Source organism: Mercenaria mercenaria, chromosome 15 (genome assembly GCF_021730395.1).
Source record: "Mercenaria mercenaria strain notata chromosome 15, MADL_Memer_1, whole genome shotgun sequence".
Lineage (NCBI taxonomy): Eukaryota > Metazoa > Mollusca > Bivalvia > Venerida > Veneridae > Mercenaria > Mercenaria mercenaria.
This window is the reverse complement of record NC_069375.1, coordinates 16,178,762-16,202,293: the sequence shown is the minus strand read 5'-3', so window position 1 is coordinate 16,202,293 and position 23,532 is coordinate 16,178,762. Positions and strand designations below refer to the sequence as shown.

Sequence of the window (23,532 nt, the reverse complement as noted above, 5' to 3'; positions counted from 1 at the left end):
CTTTTGATTATGTGATTATTGACACTAATTTTTAGGTCATTAATTTTTCAACTTTTGAAATTGATAAATGATGTTAATTTGTTAGCAGATACATGTCCAATTAAATTTGAAATATGGTTATTTCTTTTGCTCGTATTTTTCTGGTTTGAGGAAAAAACTTTATATAACACCTGTATTTTCATTTTTCTTACATAGTAAACATACATATAGATAAAGACATAAAGATATAATAAGTATAATAACATGGTCCGAACTTTATATTCATATGGTCCGAAATTACCCATATCATGGTCCGAAATTTACCAGGATATGGTCTGAAATGTCCCAAAATATGCATGGGTCGAAATGTCCATGGTCCGAAATGGGTTGATACCATCTGCTGGTCATGGTCAACCACCCAATCAACTTTCATAAGCCGTAAGTCCCAAGCATGCTTGAGTTAACTGTTCTGGGTCACTGTGACCTTGACCTTTGACCTACTCATCTCAAAATCAGTAGGGGTGATCTACTGTATTATGACCAACCATTCTATCAACTTTCATGATCCTAGGCCCAAGTGTTCTTGAGTTATCATCCAGAAACTGCGTTTAACTGCATGTTCTGGATCACAGTGACCTTGACCTTTGACCTACTGATCTCAAAATCAATAGGGGTCATCTGCTGATTATGACCAACCACCCTATCAACTTTCATGATCCTAAGGCCTAAGGGTTTTCGAGTTATCATCCGGAAACGGATAGTCTAAATACCGACCGACCAAACGACAGACATCTGCAAGACAATTTACCCCTCCTTCTTCGAAAGGGGGCATAAAAATGTTTTTCTGATATTTTAGCAGCCAGACAAATGCATGAATTAAGTGCTACCATATGCAGCTAATAAAATTATTTTATTATTCTTCAATTCAGTGCTTTGTGTCTTACTCGACCATCTTGGCATTCATAAGCTGAGGCAGCTAAAAATATCTCTTAGACTATGTAAACATTTTTAAGATACTGTCTATCCAAAGGCGCTTGAAGCTCCATGTGCATTAATTTGTCATATCCCACCCACTTAACCTGCATGATATTTCATAGAGCTTCAAACACATGACTTATACCTAGCTCGCAGTAGAACTCAGACGTGTAGGGACATTACCAAGGACCCCTTATCGAGACATTTGTCAATGAAGACAGGAGGGTGATGTCTAATTTAACACTTGAAGATGTGCTTTTTTAGAAAAGCACATGTCTCCCCAAATGCATAGTAAGTCAATAAAAGTCAATAGAAGTCAATAGGGGCAGAAGGTAAAGTTCAAGAGACATAAATGGTTGGCTGCAACAGGGACCCTCTACTACCCCAAGAAGTTCCAACATTTTGGGCCTAGTGGTTCTCAAGTTATGGATAAGACACAGTTTTCCATGTTCTGGCCACTGCGACTTTGACCTTTGGTTGAGAGACACCAAAATCAATAGGTGTCATCTACTGTGCATGTCCAATAATCCTATGAAATTTCAACATTCTGGGCAAAAAGGTTCTCAAGTATTGATCGGGAAGAGTTTTCCATATTCAGGCCCCTGTAACCTTGACCTTTGCTGATGTTTGAAGGTAACCCGGGTCAAACTGTTCTCAAGTTATTGATCAAAAACTGTTTTCCAATTTCTGGTCTCTGTGACTTTGAACTTTAATAAAGTGACCTACAAATCAGTAAGTGTCATCTACTATACATTTCCAATCATCCTATGAAGTTTCAACATTCTGGGTAAAGTGGTTCTCAAGTTATTAATCAGAAATGATTTTCCATGTTGGGACCCCTGTGACCCTGACCTTTGATTAAGTAATCCCAAAAAGAATAGGTGTCATCTACTTTATAAGCCCTTTCATCAAATGAAGTTTGAAGGTTCTAGGTCAAATGGGTCTCCAGTTATTGATCTAAAATTAAGTGTGACTGGCCAATGGCCCCTATGACTTTGACCTTTGATGGAGTGACCCCCTATAAAAATAACAAATACCATTATACTGTAGTATGAATTTATTATTTGTTATCTCACTGACTATATACAGTACTACCAGAATCAAAGACAAAAAATTAAAGTACAGACACAAACAAAAACACTATTATATACTGATAATGTCCGTAACATATACATAGAATATATTATATAATTATTAATTATATACGTAATGAGACTTATACTCAATAAAAAAGATTTTAAAAAATCACAGAAAACATGTTATCACCTATGTATCCATAAGCCCAACTGTTGTATTCAGAGTATTTTAAATACCTAACAAGTAAGGTTTACCAATATGCTTTCAAAGGGAGACAATTCAACCACCTGTATATTATGATTACAACTTAGTTTCATTCTGCTTATCCTTCCTGTATCATAATAATTAAAATCCAATGTACATAATATTTATAGATATAAATCTTAACACTCTTCTGTCCATTTCATTAGTTTTAATTCTTTTCTGAACGAAATCTATGTAAAGATCCTTGTATAACGTATTTCAGTAAAATGAACCTCCAATTCAAAACTTACTTTTGCTCCAGAACTGGAAAATTATCTACCTGTATTATTTTGTGTCGTAATCATAAGTTACTTTGACATGTGAAAAAACTTAGAATACCACTTCTTATCATGTAATATTCGAACCATTTATACACAAAACCCCTCGAAATCTTAGATCGGTGCACCATCTAGGTTAAACATTTAAACAGAACTGTCATATTTATACCCTGATTAAAAGCGGGACAAAGGTAAACAATCATCTTTCAGGTTACTTTCAAGAACCACTAAGGATATGTACAAAAACCTGTGCTGAAAGAACTTCTTATCAGAGACAAGAGCATTGAAACAACAGTCAAAAAGAAACAGTATAATAACTAACAGGGTGCTGAGTCTGAAGAAAACGCACCGTTCAAATAAGGAAAATAATGATCTGTGTCTCCTAGACAACTAGCCACACGTACATGGTAACCATGGAGTTAACTTATGACAAACACCCATAAATCACTGAAAAATTTCATGTCCTCTCGCAAGCTTTATTTAAGAAGGAAATAATTTCTGATAAAGATATATTTTTTTCACTGTCTAGTCAAGAAAGATTTTAATGAGATTTGGCTGAATAAATCATCTCAAAATAAAATAATTTAACTTTTTTGAATCAGACATATTAGTTTATCACTAAGAATACAAGTGTACAAGTTTGCAACAGTTTGTATTAGATTCTAAAAAGATTACCTACGAACAGTACTGTCAATGAATATACCTAACTATAACTGTCTTTTTATACCTACAATTTAAGCAGTTCTGCAATTAAATTTAGTTATCTTCAACCTAATGTATTTCCGCTGTTATTAAATTGAGCCGTGCCATGGGAAAACCAACATAGTGGGTTTGCGACCAGCATGGATCCAGACCAGCCTGCGCATCCGCGCAGTCTGGTCAGGATCCATGCTGTTCGCTAAGAGTTTCTCCAATTCCAATAGGCTTTAAAAGCGAACAGCATGGAGCCTGACCAGACTGCGCGGATGCGCAGGCTGGTCTGGATCCATGCTGGTCGCAAACCCACTATGTTGGTTTTCTCATGGCACGGCTCAATTCACCATTATACCCTCCTTGTCTGTTATGTCTGTTATGTCTGTTGTATGCAAATAAGCTTTAATATAAGCATTAGAAAGCAACATCAACTGACACAAGCAGTTCTGCAGACTCAGATCAAAATTTTTACAATGTAGAATTTGATTAAACCCTAAATTTCCAAAATCTCGGGAACTGGGAAAATTTGCCAAATAATGGTAATGTGCCTGATATTTTGCTACATTGACTTGAAAACTGTGGACCTTAAACAAGCGTTCATACTGGCAGTCTATGAGAAAATCACAATTTTGATGACATTTTTGCAAACAGAATTCTTTCTACAATTTAGATTTTAATGAAACTTCTCACAATTATAAATAGTATGGTGAAATAATATGTATAATCTGTGATCTTGTTTTGAATATATTTGCCCATGATTTAAGAGATCCACACATCAAACTGATTTTAAGGCAAAATTTGGAACTATTCAACACCATATAATTATTATTTATAAAGACAATAACATTACTGTTAAGAATAGAGTTAACTGCAGGTTGCCATTGACTTTAAAATGGTTTTTCCTTCCATATTCAAAGTCCAGGCTTGATTCTAAGTTATCTGGATAAATGATGTTACGCCATTAAATCATGCAGAACTACCTTAAGAATTCATATGAAGTCCAGCTTATGAAAATCTGCCTTATAAAAAAGTTTCTAGTCTAATTATTTTCTTACTTTTAAATACGTTGTATCAATAAAATGTGACAAGGTGGATTCTGTTGTGGCAACCAAAGCTTTGCTTGTAACAGTAACTAGCTACAACTAAACATTTCTGTAACACTACTTTAACCTTTAGCCTGCTGGCGGCATGTGATTCTGCCTTTGCGATTGGCACAGACCAAGAACATGTCCGTGCAGGCTGATCAGGGTCTGCACTGTTTTCTATTCAGTCATTAAATTTTCAGTAAGCACCCCTTCAAATAACAAATGGTATTGCCCAAACTGAATGATAGACCAGTCCATTGTAGAAATTTAGCAGACTAAAGGTTAAGAAGATTCAAAAGGTATCTGACAGCTTTTTACCTATATACAAATAACTTAATATTCTATATGGCAAATTCTGGCAATCTATTACTAAATGACTGAAAATAACCACTGTAAAAACAAGTACATTTTGTATTGTATACTGTATACATACAATAATAAACTGCTAAACAGAATTGTGTCAGTCCAGGGATCTAACACAGGAAATATAATTTTCATTTTTATCTCTGCTCGGCAATCCTGTTATTCCCTTGTTTGTATGAAAGTGTCAGAAGTTTTACACATTTATCAGCTGAGCATGAATGAGAGTTCAGCTGACATGTAATGGATATTAACGTTTTTTTTTCTATTTTGTCTGTAACTCCTGTAGATTTACATTATATTTTAGCTGAGGCAGTGCCTGTGCAGTTAGGTTCAACAACATACAGACACATGCACATACATACATTCTAAGTTATAATACCACTTTGAACAATAAAAGTGGTAATTTCGTATTACTAGTATAACATGCTTCAAGCTAACTGGCATCATTATATAAAAATACTCTTTAACAAAACAAAGCATGAGAACTTTTAACAAAAAAAGAACTTCATTAAAGCTTAAAATGTCAAAATATAGCAAAAACTGCCTGCTGACAGTGTACAAGCAGAAATGGAGACATTGGCTTTGTCTACAAGTAAAACATTCACAGTACAACTATAGCTCATGATTTCATGATGTGTTTTCATGTAATACAAAGCAGAGCTGTGATGAAAAAAATTTCATGAAAGATGATACAAGCCAGGTAGTGACTTGAATAAATCAACATTATCATCAACTTAAAAATATCCACCAGTTGTTTTGTTCAAAACCGCTTTTTGTCAAGAACACAGTAACTACGAAATTAGTATGTAGCATCTGTGGTTCACTTAATTATTGTTTTAAAACTACTGGTATTCAATTCAGTGAAAATTGTATGTATATAAAACACTCTTTATTCGTAATTTTCTTTTTTTTCCGACTACTGACCTATTTTCAAAAACCTGAAAACTTTGGAGTGTTTTCAAAATTATTTCTTGAAAAGCAACATGTCCAGAACATGAACAGTAAAGATTTTATTTACCTAAATCACTGCTTGTACCTATGAAGTACTGTCTTTTATCTATACAGATAATAGGTTATATCTAGAGAATGTTTTATCTGCAAAGGTAACTGGTTATTTCTTACATGAAATAATGAAATAATGAATTGAGTTTGGGACAAATAATTGAGCTGTGCCATGGGAAAACCAACATAGTGGCTTTGCAACCAGCATGGATCCAGACCAGTCCGCGCATCTGCGTAGTCTGGTCAGGATCCATGCTGTACGCTAACAGTTTCTCCAATTTCAATAGGCTTTAAAAAGGGAACAGCATGGATCCTGACCAGACTGCGCGGATGCTGGTTGCAAACCCACTATGTTGGTTTTCTCATGGCACGGCTCAATTATCTCTTAAACAAAAAAATGACTTCATATAAAACCCAAATGCACTTACTTTATAATTTATAATGTATTGAATGTAAAAACTTGTATCTTAAGAATCTACATAAAATTATAATCCATTTTTCTTTAATCAAAATCAGCAAGTTTCAAATTTTACCATCAAATATAACATTAACGAAAATATGATGCTAACTTTACATGTAAATCACATTTTCGTGTACTTAAAGCAACTATATATGAAATAATATTGAAGAACCTTGTTTGGGGAATTATTTGCTTTGTTGTAAGAATGTAAGCAGGGACAATATATAAAACTTAACAAAAAATATATTCTATTAAACACATAAACTTTCCTTAGTTGTATCATAAAGAATAATAAAATCTATATGGAATGCATTACATAGCTTTATAAGCAGTTTGTAACTACTTACAGGCATATCCATAACAAACATTTCTATGTCTACTTAACCCTTATGATGCTGGACATGACTGATTCTGCCTTTGCGACCAGGGTAGATCATGATCAGCCTGCACATCTGTGCAGTCTGATCATGATCTGCACTGTTCGCCATTCAGTCAGTATCTTTTTTGTAAACACCCCTTTTAACAGTTAATGGTACTGTCCAAATTCAAAGATGGACAAGTTCATTACAGAAATTTAGCAGGGTAAAGATTAATGTCTCTACACTAAATACATTCTAGCAATCGTACTTCACACTTCAAAATATTTCAATTACAATATTTCTCTATTTTTTTGTTTCAGTGTAAGATCAAGATATATTTCACTGAGTGATAACCAAATGCAGTACTTTCACAAGAGATATACAGCCATAAGGGATGTAATTTTGTGTTCATAAGTGAAAGATATTTTGATTGCACATTCAAACAAAAAAAAAAAACCAACAATCTTTTTTTTCCCTGTCTTTTCAATGGTTTTAACTATATATTACTCTCTCCGAGTCACATGCAAAGCAAAATTTTTGGGCAAGATATTCTTAAGTTATGATGTTTATGTTAGTAAAATTCAAATACTTCTAAGATTCATCAATGTCTTTCACATTTTAATAAGGCAAGTGTAAATTTTCACGTTCTTGATAATATACATATTCATCTATGTATTTTGAAGTATATTTTTGTAAGAAATTTCAATTATTTATAGCTTACATTGTTCTTCATTCAACTGTTGTACCAGAATAAATTATAGCATAATAAACTCACTGTATAACTCTATATGCAGGACATGATTTGTTCTGCCTTTGCGACCAGTGTAGATCATGATCAGCCTGCACATCTGTGCAGTCTGATCATGATCTGCACTGTTGGCTATTCAGCCAGTATCTTTTAGGTAAGTACCCCTTTTAACAGTTAATGGTACTGTCCAAACTGGAAGACGGACAAGTTCATTATAGAAATTTAGCAGAGTAAGAGTTAAAACAGTGAAACCCACCCTTATATTTCAATAAGCCACTGAAAGACATGAAGAACATAATTTTATCAATTAAATTTCAAAATGGATATGCGTGTTAAAACACTAAGCACTCTATGCTATACAATCAAATTGGCTGCTGCAAAATGTATGCTTTTGGAATGATTATATTGTCAATGGAATATATGTACAGGGGAAATGTTCAAGGCATTTTTTAAAATATAACACAAATCTATTATTAAGTTTCTACTAACATTTGTTCTTGTTTCTTAACAAAAATTTAACCCTGCTAAATTTCTAAAATGGACTGGTCCATCATTCAATTTGGGCAGTACCACTTATCATTCAAAGGTGTGTTCACTGAAAATTTACTGACTGAATAGCGAACAGTGCATACCATGATCAGACTGCAAGGATGTACAGACTGATCATGGTCTATTGGTCGCAAAGGCAAAATCATTTGCCACCAGCAGGCCAAAGGTTGAATATAGAGATCATACAGGTATCCAGAACTAAAAATGTTTTTCCTTTTGAAATTCTGCTGATCCACTTAGCTATGGATATTTTATAAGCACATAACCTCTGCTTCAGCAGTTAAATACAGTGAAACACGGTTTGCTCAAGCACTGATGACTCTAGCATATGAGCTCATTTGGACAATTCATGTAGTCCCCTACTTGAGAATTCTGTTCATCCCCATGAGACATTGTGTGATCACTGTTTCACAATAGATATCATTTTTAAATTAACCTTTAGCCTGCTGGTGGCAAGGGATTCTGCCTTTGCATCTATGCAGGCTGATCATGGTCTGTACTGTTCACTATTCAGCCAGTAAATTTTCAGTGAACACCTCTTCGAATAATAAATGGTACCGCCAAAACTGAATGATAGACCAGTCCAATTTAGAAATTTAGCAGGGAAATGTGTAACTGAGTTTTAAAGACAAAAAAACACACTGTGTGTAAATGAGCAACATCATAAAAAATACTCTACGTTGGATGATTTTCACAGAGGTCTGAACTTGACAAGGATTGCATGAAACAAAGTGCAGGTGAGTTGATGGACCATTATGTTAAATCATGAATATAATTGTCTACAGATGATGCATTTTTACATCAGTTACTGAACAACATATTTTATTTTACTTTTAAGCCCCTTTAATTGTGGCAAAATATTACCAAATAATGTAAAAAAAAACAACTTATGAATAGTATGTTATTTCAGCAAAGAATTAAAATTTAATGTAAGTATATAGATACAAAAATAATGGAAGTTATTGTTCTACAATAAAGCAATACAAATGTACATAAGAAAATTTGACCATACAATTCATTGGTAAATGAGTTTGAAATTAATTAATCAAAATATGTAAAATGACTTGACACAATAATATGTAAAAATGAAATAGAGAAATTATGCAGGTGTATTACAAAAAGCTAGTGTTAGTAAAGCTGTGATTTTCTAAAATGTTTGGGACAAGCTGCTGGTACATCAAGTCTTAACAACAATAAGTGACTCACGGTATGAACACAAGTCATAACTTACACAGTCACGGATGTACAAGCGTATAACCACATACAACACTGATAAATCGTGTACACAAACATCAGGGAATGGTGTGTAATTAATGAACAGCAAAACAAATTACAAAAGATTTTTTCATAACAACTGGTGCAAAAAATCGAAACTTAGATCAAAACAAAATATAATAAATGTAGCTTATCAAATGATCAGTTGCACTGTCATGTATCTGAATCATCTTATATCTCGTACACTTTCTTTTTCCTGTAAGAAGGATATAAGGATGACTCTATTATGTATTAACCCTTATCATGCAGGACACAAATGATTCTGCCTTTGCAAACAGTGTAGATCATGATCAGCCTGCACATCCGTGCAGTCAGATTATGATCTGCACTGTTTGCCATTCAGTCAGTATCTTTTTGTAAGAACCCCTTTTAATGATACTGTCCAAAATGAAAGATGGACAAGTTCATTATAGAAATTTAGCAGGGTAAGGGTTACATATGTCTATAAATAGATGAAAGAAAAACATACAATACATAAACTACATACAATATAACAGAATATACTCTTATTATTCTTGAAAGTTTCAACAAAATACTTGTACTTAACTCATTTACATTACTTGCTGGTTCATTCTCTGCACGACTAAATGTGATTCTAGACAAAGTGTTCATGTACAAAAACAGCACACCCAGAATATTTCCGTACAGCAAAGGCTAAAAAAATGGGTTTAAAATATAAATCATTTGATATCCCTAACATTTTATGCTGTGCCTCTTTGGACAATTAGCACATATTTCAACAAAAATGATTTTTTCTTAATGCAATGTTTAACGCATTTAATGTATATAAAGAAGGTGGCATGTGGGGACCAGCCCATACTGCCGTCAATGCATAAAGTAACTTCATCAGGGTGAATACAATGTAAATTATACATTAGTTGTGTAATTTAAGTACAAAGACTTTTATAGTACATATATTTAAACAACTTGAAAATAAAGTAAAGCCATATATATCATCAGCACAATTTTTTTCAAAACTGGGAACAAAATTTAAACAAACTCATATATTCATAGATGGTGTGTCTTGCGAGTTTAAAACATAGGTAAACATTAACCATTCTTATGTTTAGAACTCACAAGCTTTGAATTGCAAATAATAAGGTTTTCAACTACTTAACCTTTAGGCTGCTGGCGGCAAATGATTCTGCCTTTGCGACCAGTGCAGACCAAGATCAGCCTGCACAATGATGCATGCAGATCATGGTCTGCACTGTTTGCAATTCAGTAAGTTAATTTTCAGTGACCAGATCATTTTAGAAATTTAGAAAGCTAAAGGTTGACCATATAGAAATACCAAATCCACAGTACTGTATTAAAATGTGTACAGCAATTTTCAGGTTTTGAGCTTACTTTTCATTCTTTTCTAACTCTTTGTCTCACAGACTTTTGAAAGTCTACTACACGTATACCTTTAAGGATTCACCATAGCAACTTAAACCTGAACACATTTACAACTTTATGAAATATTGTAATAAAAAATATGTATTTATACTTGGGAAAAATCTATTCCTGGTAAGGGAAGACATACAGAACCTCTTTATCATCACAAATCTAACGGAAGGGTTATACTGTCAAATCTCAAGACCAAGGTAAACATCAAAGTGCCGCACATACTTCCGTCACTGTAGCAGTAACACGTATATATCAGATAGAGTAATTCTGTTCCTTATTTACAGGTACTCGTAGTCATTTTCAAGCTAGAGGAATTTATGAACTGTATTGCACTTAACTGAAATTAAAACGAAACATGGTGTTCAATTCTTTATCACTTACTGTTACTGCTGGTTGGAATGTCATCTGGAATGGACATTTCTTATATAAACCAAATTTTTTGTATTTAAAATAACAGTTTTAACAGTTACTTTCACACTTCACACTGTAGTGACAAAACAAAGATACAAATATTTATATGTTTAAATAAAACATATCAGATTATATCAATTAATATGAACACATCTTAACACTACCAAGCATCATCATAATGTGACACTGCACGTTTATGTAGCTTTTATGGAACTAGTCTGTATACCACTGTCTGCCTTGGCCGGATTTAAATTTAATGTTATGCAACACCGTTGTCTCAGACTTAAATACCACTGTTTGCCTCTACCAGATTTAGATGTAATGCTCCACTAGATTTAAATTCAATGTAACACTTTCTGCCTTGGCAAGATTTAAATGTAATATACATTGTTTGCCTCAGTCAATTTTAAATAGAATGTATCGTGACTTGTCTTGACCAGACTTAAATGTAATATACCAATATTTGCTGCATTCAGATTTAAATGTAATATACCAATGTTTGCCTCAGCCAGATTTAAATGTAATAAACCAATGTTTGCCTCAGGTAATTTAAACGTAATTTAACAATGTTTGCCTCATTCAGATTTAAATGTAATTTAACAATGTTTGCCTTTGGGCAGATTTAAATGTAACAGCATTTGACTAGTCAAATTTAAATGAAATGTTCCAATGTTTGCCATGACCAGACTTAAAAGTAATGTCACATCGACTTAAATGTAATGTACTACCTCTTGCTTCAGTCAGACATATATTATGTAATCAATGTTTGCCTTGGTCAGACTTTAAATGTAATAAACAAATGTCTGCCTTGGCAGGACTTAAAATGTTATGTAACTTTGCCTGCCCTGACTTATTAAAATGAAATGTACCAATGTTTTTCCACCAGACCTCATTTTAAAGCGATGTTAATATGCTTATGTGAGACAAAGTCTGTTCAGTTTACGGTTGCAAAAAGTAGTCCCCTTTTTTTCAATTTAAAGTTGGGTGAAATTGCTTTATTCATTGAGTTATTCTAGGCAGAAGACATTTTTAATGTACCAAAGTTCAGTATTACTACACTGATAGCTATTATTCTTTTCCCTCTATTAAACATAGAATCAAAACTCCTTAAAAACTGGCAACAGCTCAAGTTTTAACAAATTATTACAAAAAAAACAAACTGTTTACATAATGTATAGATTATCTACCGCTCCCAAAACTTGCATGTAATTATTACTGAGCTGTATAAAAATATCCTTGAGAAATAACATCACCTAGTGATGTTTACTAAAATATTTTTTTCTATTTTCTACCGATAAATAAACTAAAACAAAACTCTAATTTCTAATAACCTAAATAGCACATTTTCTGTGATGCTAAATAAATTATTGCATAGCCTGTTTGAACATAAATGCTTGGCAATAAGTCTGTCACTGCAATCCTGTACTGGCTTCAATATTCTGTTGAAAGACAATCTTGCAGCCTATATGTTCAGCAAGACGCCTTCAGATTCAAATCAATTCCACATTTTGAAGGACTGAAAATATTTGTAGCTATGCTTTGTGTCTTCAGCTGAATGTTCACCAAACGATATACATGTATGTTTTTAAAAAAAGCACACAAATTTCTTTTTCCAGATAATTTTGGAGAAGTGAACAGATGCAATGTTGCGGCATCTAAGAAAGTCATTTTGTTCACTAAGATGTATTAAAAGTTTTCACAGTAATCTTGGCCAGCCCTTTCTCTATGCAACCAATTATTATGCCTAGATTGAATGTGTAATCAATATATGATGTAGCTTGTGTAAACACCCGGAGTACTCATTTGAGACATTTAGTGTTCCATATATTGCATATGAATTTATGTATTTTTTCACCCTATGTTTGACACAACATCAAAACAACATATCAGCTTTATCAACTTCTGCTGAAAAAGCATCAAGTTCATTATCATCGGCCGGTAACAGGTCTATACTCTCGGGTTCTTCCTGTTCAAGCTCTGGCATACTGTACGTGACCTCAGGCTCAGGGCTCATACCAAACTGAAAGTCTTGGGTCTGTATCTTTGACTTGTAGCTAGTTAGACCTCCTGAAGCAGAACATGAAAGATTAAAATTAAACCTGAGTGTTTCATTTCCTTTTATCTGACAATATCAACAATTTTCAATGGAAGTGGCCTGTAGTAATTCAGCATAAAACTGAGAACGCAATAACCTATCATTACACTTTCCCACAAAAAAAAACAATAAGATAATTCCCATCTGCATTTATGTTAATGAAACTAAGTTCAAAAGGGCAAAATAAACAAAAAGAGACACTCATTTGTTCAATAAATCAACAATACATATAGACATGAATTATGTCTTATGCATGAATAGGTTTGTTGTAGATATCAATAAATTATGAATCATAGCTGCAACTGTTTATAGTGAATATCAACATTTTGTGTAGTTGAGCATTTCTCGTCATTAACCTTTAGCATGCTAGATAAATTGTCGTCTGCTGGAAATGTCGTCTGCTAAAATTGTAAAGTTCATTCAATTTGCTCCAAAATTGGAAGAAATATTGTCAGAGTAGCAAACAGCTTGGAACCTGATCAGATGCCGATTTAATCGGCGTCTGATCTGGTTCCAAGCTGTTTGCAAAGGCTGTTAAATTCGCCTGCAGCAGGCTAAGGCTTAATATGATGTAGCTAGTTTCAGCTACAAATAGAGAACTAAGAGGTTAACAAAACTATGTCCATTATTAAAAAGGTTAGCTTTTCGTACTAATAAGATGTGAGGATCAACACATCTAAGTCAAACTAATGTGAACATCTTGAATGTCCCTATATACAATATACATCTTAAATGTCGCTGTATATACCTTACATGTCCCTATATACATCTTAAATGTCCCTGTATATACCTTACATGTCCCTATATACATCTTAAATGTCCCTGTATATACCTTACATGTACCTATATACATCTTAAATGTCCCTGTATATACCTTATATGTACCTATATACATCTTAAATGTCTCTTTATATATACTGAATGTCCCTATATACACCTTAAATGTCCCTATATGCATATAAACGGTCCCTTTATACCTCAAAAGTGTCTCTATATACATCTTAACCCTTATACATCATAAATGCCCCTAGTATATATTCGCCTTAAATGTTCCTGATGTGTAGTATATTCATCTTAAATATCCCAAAATCCATCTTAAATGTCCTATTATACACCATAAATGTCCCTATAATGCTATAGTGCATTCACCTTAAATGTCCCTACATTCATCTTAAATGTCCTATCATCCCTAATATAATGTCTCTATGTACACCTTAAATGTCCCTAGTATATTGTCTCTATGTACATCTAAAATGTCCCTATATACTTTAACTGAGTAGAACAGTAACAGTTTCCTGTTCATGGGGCCAAGCAGTAATGCCTGCCAGCAACTCTACAGCATTCTATCTATTTGTGGAGACAAGATTCTAATTTATTTCTTTTGTTGATTTGAAGGATATTAAAGTAATTATCGCCAAAAAATGTTCAGCTCTAACTTTATTCTTATGAATAAAAGTAAATGACCCACTTACACTGTAATACATTTATAAAGATTGATTCTTGTAATTGGAAGATAAAAATACCTTGTGAAAAAGGCTTCCTCCTAATTACCACTGAGTTTTAATTAATAGCAAAACAAATATGAAGCTGAAAGGTCTTATCCTCATGGTTCATAAGCTGACAAAGTAAGATATGTTACACACAGATAGCTAATGAAGAGAATGCTTCAATATACAGATTTTTTATAATCAACAGACTATAAAAATTTTCAACAAGAGCACTGCCTATGGATGCCATTGCTTGTTTTGCAAGTGCTGAAAAGTTATAGTCCAGAATTTCTAAGTACAAAAAGGGCCATAATTCTGATAAAATGCAGGTTAGAGTTATGGTTCTTGGCCTACAAAGTCAACAAATGATGATAAACAAGATTTAGTGTGCAAAGTTTCAAAGCTATAGCTTTTATAGTTTTTGAGAAAAGGCGGACCTAAACAACAATAATTATTTTAACCAAGAAACTGAAAATTTCTAAGTAAAAACAGGGCCAAAATTCTCACAAAATGCATGGTTCTTGCAGGCCTTCAGTCAACTAATGATGATGATCAAGTGTGCAAAGTTTCAAAGCTGTAGCTCTTATACTTTTTGAGAAAAAGTGGATCTAAACAAAACTTTGAAGCAAGAAACTCTAATTACAAAGTACAAATGGGCCATAATTTTGACAAAATGCATATCAGAGTTATGGTTCTTGGCCTACACAGTCATTTAATGATGATAAACAAGTGAGCAAAATTTCAAAGCTGTAGCTTTACTGGTTTTGAGAAAAGTAGGACCTAAACAAAACTTTCAACCAACGCCGACACTGACGCCAACAATCAAGTGACGACAATACCTCAAGGAATTTTTTTTAAAAATCAAACAAGCTAAAAAATGTATTTCAAAATTAAAGGCTATTTTTGAGAATTCACTAGACTTTCCATGACAAAATCTGCAGGTTTTAAATTCTATGTTTATTACAGTTCATACACCAGACGGTATATCAGAGAAGAACAAATCTTTGAATGATGCACAGCTGTGACAGATGTTCAGCTTCTTTATTCTCTGTGCTTATTACAGGTAGTCGAGCTAAAAGGATTCAACTGATCAATTCTTTCATAGACAAGAACATTCATATCAATCCCTGTGTTACAAATACCAGCCCTTAGACCTGCTCATTACTACTGTCTTCTTTCAATAATCTAATAAAGTTTGTCAAAAATTGGCCAAAGTGATCATCATTTACTGTTCAGACTTCATTTCATGCCTTATGAATAATTAATTTTACCACCTTTGACCCATAACCCAGATGTTATTTTTACTTATCATACACACAGGTTAGTCTTTGTAAATATGTAGAACTGTTCTCTAGTTATTGTTTGAGACCCATTTTTTCAGTCCAAATGGCCCTTGTGACCTTCACCTTTGGCATACTGGTCTCTTAAAACAAATGTTTTACTTATTACTCCAGCAATCATCATGAAGTATGGTGGCTATAAACAGCAGTCTGACTTGAGAACAGATTATTCTGCTCTTGGGATCTATAGATTAACATCAACCTACACTTCTTTGAAAATGAGCCTTTGGAAACTAAACATTAGTTTACTTACCTTAGAATTTGAACTCATAGTACAAGAATATGTCACAGTTCAGAAATAACTTGTCAGCATCATATTACTGTAACAAGTTCTACCAGCACCTATCAACCTGTTAAGGTTTATTATTGAAGAACAGTAACACAAACAAGCATACCTCACATGTGGGGGCTGGTGTTAATATGATCCCATCATTCTCGACTCCATTCACACTTGTAAGTGGAACTTACCCTAACACCTTCCTGGTATGTTGACAGAAAATGTATCTCTTGCTTAACCAGCTAACATCACTAAAAAATCTCAACAAGATGCAAAGCAGAGAAATACCAGATCTCATGGTAAGATTTTAGTTCAAGAAGAACTTTCCCTCACTTATTCTAACACACTGTTGGATTTTATACAAGTGTCTAATGCTAAACATCCCTGTTAACCAAAGTCACATAAATTTCCCTGAGTATTTAGTTCTGGAGAAACATACTTACCATCAAAGGTAATACCCAACATCTTGCTGGCTTTCAACTGTATCTACTTCTGGGGGAGCATACATACCCTTAAACATCTTGCTGGCTTTCAACTGTATCTACTTCTGGGGGAGCGTACATACCCTTAAACATCTTGCTGGATTTCAACTGTATCTACTTCTGGGGGAGCATACATACCCTTAAACATCTTGCTGGCTTTCAACTGTATCTACTTCTGGGGGAGCGTACATACCCTTAAACATCTTGCTGGATTTCAACTGTATCTACTTCTGGGGGAGCGTACATACCCTTAAACATCTTGCTGGCTTTCAACTATATCTACTTCTGGGGGAGCGTACATACCCTTAAACATCTTGCTGGCTTTCAACTGTATCTACTTCTGGGGGAGCGTACATACCCTTAAACATCTTGCTGGATTTCAACCTAGAGGAACATTTTCCTCGTGACCTAAAAGAAATGCTTACCATCATTTGTAACAAGGACTACGGTCATTTTCTTGAGACTTTCATGTTGATAAGTAGCATTCTTACTAACTGAAGTACCTTATATTGTTTGTCTCTTGATTAATTTAGAGACGTTTTAAAATTGTATAATAATGATTAACAAGCCTACCTCCGCTTGTGCCTAAGACAGTGTTGGATTTCATATGAGTTTCTGGTTCTAGCGGGACTGCTGGAGAATCATTCATTAAGTGTGCATCACTGGTTTCAGTAACACCATTAACTATATTGACACTTTCTGCTTCCTCTTTCTCATCAGGATGTTCCTCGAGGTAAGTCTCAAGGGCAGCTTCCTCACCCTCATACTCAAAGGTGGTCGTAGCATGGTCGTCAAATGATATCTTAACCTGCAAGTACACAAATGAGGTTACTTATGAAATGTAAAGCTATGGAGTTAAAATACTGAAGTTACCAAACAGATAGTCTGATAATCTCCAATGGATGTATGACAATCTGAGAAGATGCTGCGTTAAACAATTTTACAGGTCTTTGCACTTGGCAATTTCACTGTCCGAGTTACAGAAGCCTCAAGATGTCAATACATTCTGTAAACCTGAAGCAAATGTATTATCGGTTATCGTCCGTTGAACATTCACGGCTGCACTACTACCGGACATGCAACGGATGTATCATATTACGTTACATCCATTGCATGTTCGGTAATAGTCCGGCCATCAGGTCCACCGGACAAGAACAAATGCAAACCAGACAAGTACAGAATAAGGAATGCATGAGAAACGAACAAAATGCACAACTTTGTCTGGTGGTGTACGTTCCAAATTTTGAACACACACAAAACCTTCCACAGGATGGACCGAACATCGCCGGACAAGGAGTGCCAGCACCGCATGAGAATTGGAAAAGAAACAAAAGCGAACGGACACATCGGATTGAAAATTTTGTTATATGTTGGACGTCTGTTAACGCTATATGGTGTAGTGTGACTGAGCCATAAGTCTAAAGCCAGGTATTTTGATATTCTTCTAAAAAAGATGCTTTTCAGACCACAATTTTGTTCTGCTAAAAAATACCTATATTAAAAGAACCCCCCCCCCCCCCCCCCCCCCCCCCAAAAAAAATCATTTTACCAATCTCTACGAAAAAGGAAGTTATTTATCACATAGATGAATTTTTGTTTTACTATGAATTACACATTAAAAAAACATCAACAACAGTTTTAGTTTATAATCAAACATTTTGCAATGCTAATAAAATGGCACTTTTTAGCATTTGATACCCTCCATATAGTTGCATTATTCTAACAAAAGTTTTGTTCGAACTCCGAAATGCTATACAGAAATGAAACTTAAATCAGACTCCAATACATACATCACTAAGTCCTGGTCGACCTCTAATCCTCAATCTTTTCACCATTCTACATCCACACATTTCTCCCTCATTTTCCAGCATACATCCACACTGATCTCTATCATTTTGTTCTAACATAACACGGTAATTATCACATGCAGATATACCGGTATTATCATTGTGATTTAATCCAACTGCTGTTACATCCCAAGTTTGTTTACTACTAAATATCTTTGACAACAGCATGTTTCTTTCAATTACATAATTGTCGAAACAGTAAAATAATAAGTCTTCATGAAAGTACAACCAGTCAAAACCCTCAAGATGTCATATTTTTTTGTCATTTGTTTTTTTCTATATCAAAGCATCATATTTCTTTCTACGCCAATAACACAACATCATGGTAACTATGGAAACGGAACTACGGCTTAAAAGGAAATTTCTGTAAGTAATTACTTCCAGTTATTATCCAGTATTAAAACTGAACATTACCTTATGGAATAAATATTTATGAGTATGGTCACGCTACTAGTTTATGTAATAAAAGTCTAATTACAGCAATAGATACTTCCTTAAAACTCTTTTTATGATATTTTTTCCTGCAAGTCAGCCTATAGTTCATTCTTTAAGTAAGTCTTTGACAAGAGACTTCAATAGGTGCACAGGCTTCTTTAAACGTGCATAAAACACGTCTAAGATGCAAGGGCATCAACCCAAGTATCGAGGAGCTCTAAGACGCAAGGGCATCAACCCAAGTATCGAGGAGCTCTAAGACGCAAGGGCATCAACCCAAGTATCGAGGAGCTATGCTACATGAAGAATACCTGAACTTTGTTGCATAAGAACTGTGTTCTGAGATAACAAAATGGCTGATGAAAAGAAATAAGGAATTGTGACAAAAAGAATTTAATATACACAAATGATGACTGAAGACGACCAGGAAAAATCAGAATGGTAACTGATTTAGAGATTTAAACAAACTCATTATCAACCAACACGCTCCTGTATTCAAGTATTTTGTATGGAATTGCATTTTCAACAATACAGCAGCAATGTATACAATGATAAATAAACTTAAATGAGCTTTTTAATCTCTCAAGTAGGCAGATAAATTTTTATCAAGTTCAGACAAAACTGGTTTCAACTGGGGATCAACTACAATGTTCTTATAACCTTCTTAATTCATTCAAAATTCTTGAAAATTATAAATCATCCCAATTCTCAAATTCTAAACTATCGAATTCCACATTCATACACACAAGATTATTCAAACTCCTTTTTCAATGAACAATCTGATTGTAGAATATACCCTTCCAAGCAATGTACAGTCCAGCCCCAGCCTTGGTCTTTTTGCTGAGCGGCTGGCTGCTTCAGGTATCGCTTTTCTTTTTAACCATAGCACTGTATTGTTTTTCAAGGGATGAAAGTGACACACTTTTTTCTGTCTCATCTTTCAACCTTGCTCTTTGTGAGATCTTTCTCACTTTTAACAATGGGCAAAGGACTTGCTTCTCACTCAGCATTATATATAAATGATTGTGTAGGGTAACATGTAGAAGCAGATTCTGCCTTTTTTGATAGTGTTCAAACTTACTTATAAAATAATTTCATTTCAAAATTGATTTGTATCCTTCAACATTGATGAGAAACCAGACAAATCTTAGTTGCTTTGTAGAGAAGCCCTACAATATTCAATATGGTTAATCCTTAATCTAATAAAAGGACTAATTTATCTTTGACAAGCAATACATGGTAGGATTTAATTCAGAAGATTTATGTCCAAAAAATACAAAGCAGAGCGGGTAGTTACTATCATCAGGCTAGTGAAGGGTTCTATGTGATTCTGTTTCTCTTTTCCCAGTAAATACAAATGACTATACCTGTACTTTACTTTCTGTGTCAGGGATTTCTTCACTAGGGATTGTCTCTGTTCTGTCCTCATAGAATGATATTCGTGTAGCAACCAAACTATTTCTCCGAGGGTATCTACTCTGAGAGAATGAACTTGCTACAGTCTGGCTCGATTCACTGACAAAACCTACTTTCTTTTTGACAGGAAGTGTATTTCTGGGCCCAGCTGCCGAGTCCCAGATCAATTTGCACTGGTTCCTGGCAGTATGAGGATCTAACAAGGGAACCGGCTTTATATGCATCATGATCAATCATAATCCAAACTGCTACCTTCTGAACCTTGAATTTTTAATATTCACAAACTTAAAGATCCCTATCCGAAGAACACTCTTTTCTGAACCTTCACCCAATATATAAATGAACAGAAAAAATGTCATTCACCACAATTAAACTCCAGAATTAACTTCCACAGTTTTTTACACTAACATGTTAGAAGTTGCACATTCAATTACCAAATATGTTTAAATAATATCTAATTTGAAAACAGTTCAATTTAACTGTCATTAGAAGGGTTATTAAATATTGACAATTTTCTGTTATCATTGGAGACACAGAAGGAAGTAGCGTTCCATGATAACCTCACTACCAAAAGGTTATCAGCGGCACTTTTTTTAAAATGTACATACAATAACAATCTTAAGACGGAGTGTTATATCTTTATGATAATGCATTTTTCCTGCTTTTGAACTTTACAGTCAATAGGAAGATATGAAATATCCCGATAGGACAATGTGAAACATCCCGCTTCGCGATAATGCTGAACGTGAAACAGAGTCCAGGAACCTAGTTCAATGCCACATTTATGCACAACAAACTAGAATTTATCTCCTATATATCCACAATAGCCCACAAATCTTTGTAGCAAACCTATTTCAGTTTTTATCATTTTTTTCTGTCAATTTCAAAATAAAGAAATCTATGTCTGACTCATTCAATATATTAATATTCCAGCTGTATCCAGCATTTTCAATGTTTTAAACTGACTCTAGTTCTTCTATATAATAAAATCTCATTTAAAACTGTTTCTATAGAAACCCATTTTCACAAAACAAGCATTTTTCACAACATTTCTCTAATTAGTCAATTACTTTGTGATACAAATAGCTATTTCCTTTCTAGTCCCACAGATTTAACTGTTTTCCACAACTCGGCATGAATATTTCAACAAATAAGCGTAATTGCAAATAATTGCAGTGAAATTCGGTACAAAGAAAAAACACACTGTAATTCACTCGTAACCGACAAACTTAAGACTATTTCAGGTAAAATGAAACAATCGTCAGAATTGATGAAAAATCTTTTATCCCAACATTCACGGTTTATACAAAATATGGGAAGCAATTTGTGTAACCTATGGACCATGAACCGCTAATTGTATTTGTGCTTGATATCGTCATCTGTTTAATACTATTAATAATTTCATACTTCCATATCAATAATGTTATTAACTCAGTGAATGCATCAAGTAACCTAAATTAAAATGTTATAACTGTATTACACTGGTTATCCATTCAGAGGATCAGTCATCAATTTTTTGAATAATATTGAAAGATACAGTACCAATCTGGTGCAGCACCTTCAATAAAAGGCCAAGATACTTTTCATGGTGGAATTGGCCAGAGAGGTTTTTTAACCCTTATCACGCTAGACACGATTGTTTCTGCCTTTGAGATCAGTGTAGATCATAAACAGCCTGCACATCCATGCAGTCTGATCATGACCTGCACTGTTCGCTATTCAATCAGTATCTTTTTAACAAGCACCCCTTTAAACAATTAATAGTACTGTCCAAATTGAAAGATGAACAAGCTAATTATAGAAATTTAGCAGGGTAAGGGGTAATTAAGGACTAGCTAAAACCCTGAAGCAAAAAAAGTTCATTCCCAAATCAGTTAAAAAAAATTACAATCCCTCATAAAAAAAGAAATAAAACTTGAGTGGCTAAGTGCACATGATTTAGTTTTTATCAGATTTTTACCTTGTTTAATGTTCAATAAAACCTTGCAATTGATTTGTCAGACAGCAATATATATATATATGCATATAGATTTTATAATCCCACAGTAATAAAACCACAACAAGGATCATTATGACACCTTGGAAAACCATGCCTGCGTCATTCAGACAGCCACACTGTTGTACATTATTCAGAATTCTGACTGTAGAACATAATCATATATTTATGTTTTGTTATGTACTTCACATACAGATATTTTCTCATCCCAATTAAGCTCTGGTTCTACCCAGATTTCTAACAACTCCTACACATGATATACAGAGTGGCAGCATGAACAAGTTTCATAGTACATGCACAAAATCTTACAAGAAAGCTTTTTGGCAGAACAAGGCAGTCTGAAAGGCAGCTACATCCCCTGCCACTGTTTAGTATGGATAGTGAAAAGGTGGTATTGGGCCGAAGCATTGTTACGACCTTGTTAAGTATATTTTATAGCCCATGACTTTGTATGAAAACATCAACAAATTTGAAAATCCTTCAAGGGTTTTAGGAGGTACAGAGCAGACACAAAATGGAAGGCTCAAACCTTTGACATTCAGATGTGACCTTGACATTGAGCCAACATGGCTGACTCATGAGTTCTGCACATCGTCTTGATGAGGTGATCATTTGACCCAAATTTCATGAAAATCCTTCAAGGGGTTTAGGAGATACAGAGCGGACACATAAGAAGGCTCAATTTTTGACCTTGAGTTGTGAAGTTCAGACCTTGAGCTGACATAGCTGACTCATGAGTTCTGCATATTGTCTTGATGAGGTGATCATTTGACCCAAGTTGCATGAAAATCCTTCAAGGGGTTTAGGAGATACAGAGCGGACACAAAATGTTACACATGGATGAAAGAGTCGGACAGACAGAAGGACGGATGAAAGAGAGATGGACAGAGACCATTCCTATAACTCCCCACAACTCATGGTAGGGGATTAACAGAACTAGTATAATAGAAGAAAGCCTTATCTCAATATAAGAAATCTCAAATGAAAACTCTCCCAGCTCATTATAAGAAATATCTTTTGGCAATATGAATAGTAGATAGCTATCTTAAACAGTAGAAATTTCTAGTGGTAGAAGAAAGTTCACTTGGCAGCAGAAAGCTCTTCTGGTTGACGAAAACTGTTTCTACAGAAGAAAAATCTCTTGATAGCCGAAAGTTGAGACTCAATAAAAAGCTCTTTCAGTGGAAAACTCTCTTGGTAGCAGAAAGTTCTACCAACAGGAAGCTCTTTCAATGAAAAACTCCCTTGGCAGCAAAGAGCTCTCTCAA

At 34.2% G+C, this 23,532-nt stretch overlaps 1 protein-coding gene across 2 annotated transcripts; it reads right to left on the bottom strand.

Moving 5' to 3' along the window:
- Positions 1 to 1,993: 1,993 nt before the first annotated feature.
- On the bottom strand, positions 1,994 to 21,547 carry LOC128546151 (uncharacterized). Of its 2 annotated transcripts, none has more exons than XM_053524646.1 (3): positions 20,220 to 21,547; positions 17,144 to 17,378; positions 1,994 to 12,956 (listed from the first exon to the last, which is right to left on the bottom strand). In XM_053524646.1, exons 1-3 carry the CDS (start codon positions 20,493 to 20,495, stop codon positions 12,763 to 12,765), a joined length of 705 nt encoding a protein of 234 aa, XP_053380621.1. In that variant the 5' UTR covers positions 20,496 to 21,547; the 3' UTR covers positions 1,994 to 12,762. The 2 variants fall into 2 exon arrangements, with proteins under 2 accessions (XP_053380621.1, XP_053380622.1); XM_053524647.1 differs by lacking the exon at positions 20,220 to 21,547 and adding an exon at positions 18,361 to 18,692.
- Between the last annotated feature and the right edge of the window lie 1,985 nt (positions 21,548 to 23,532).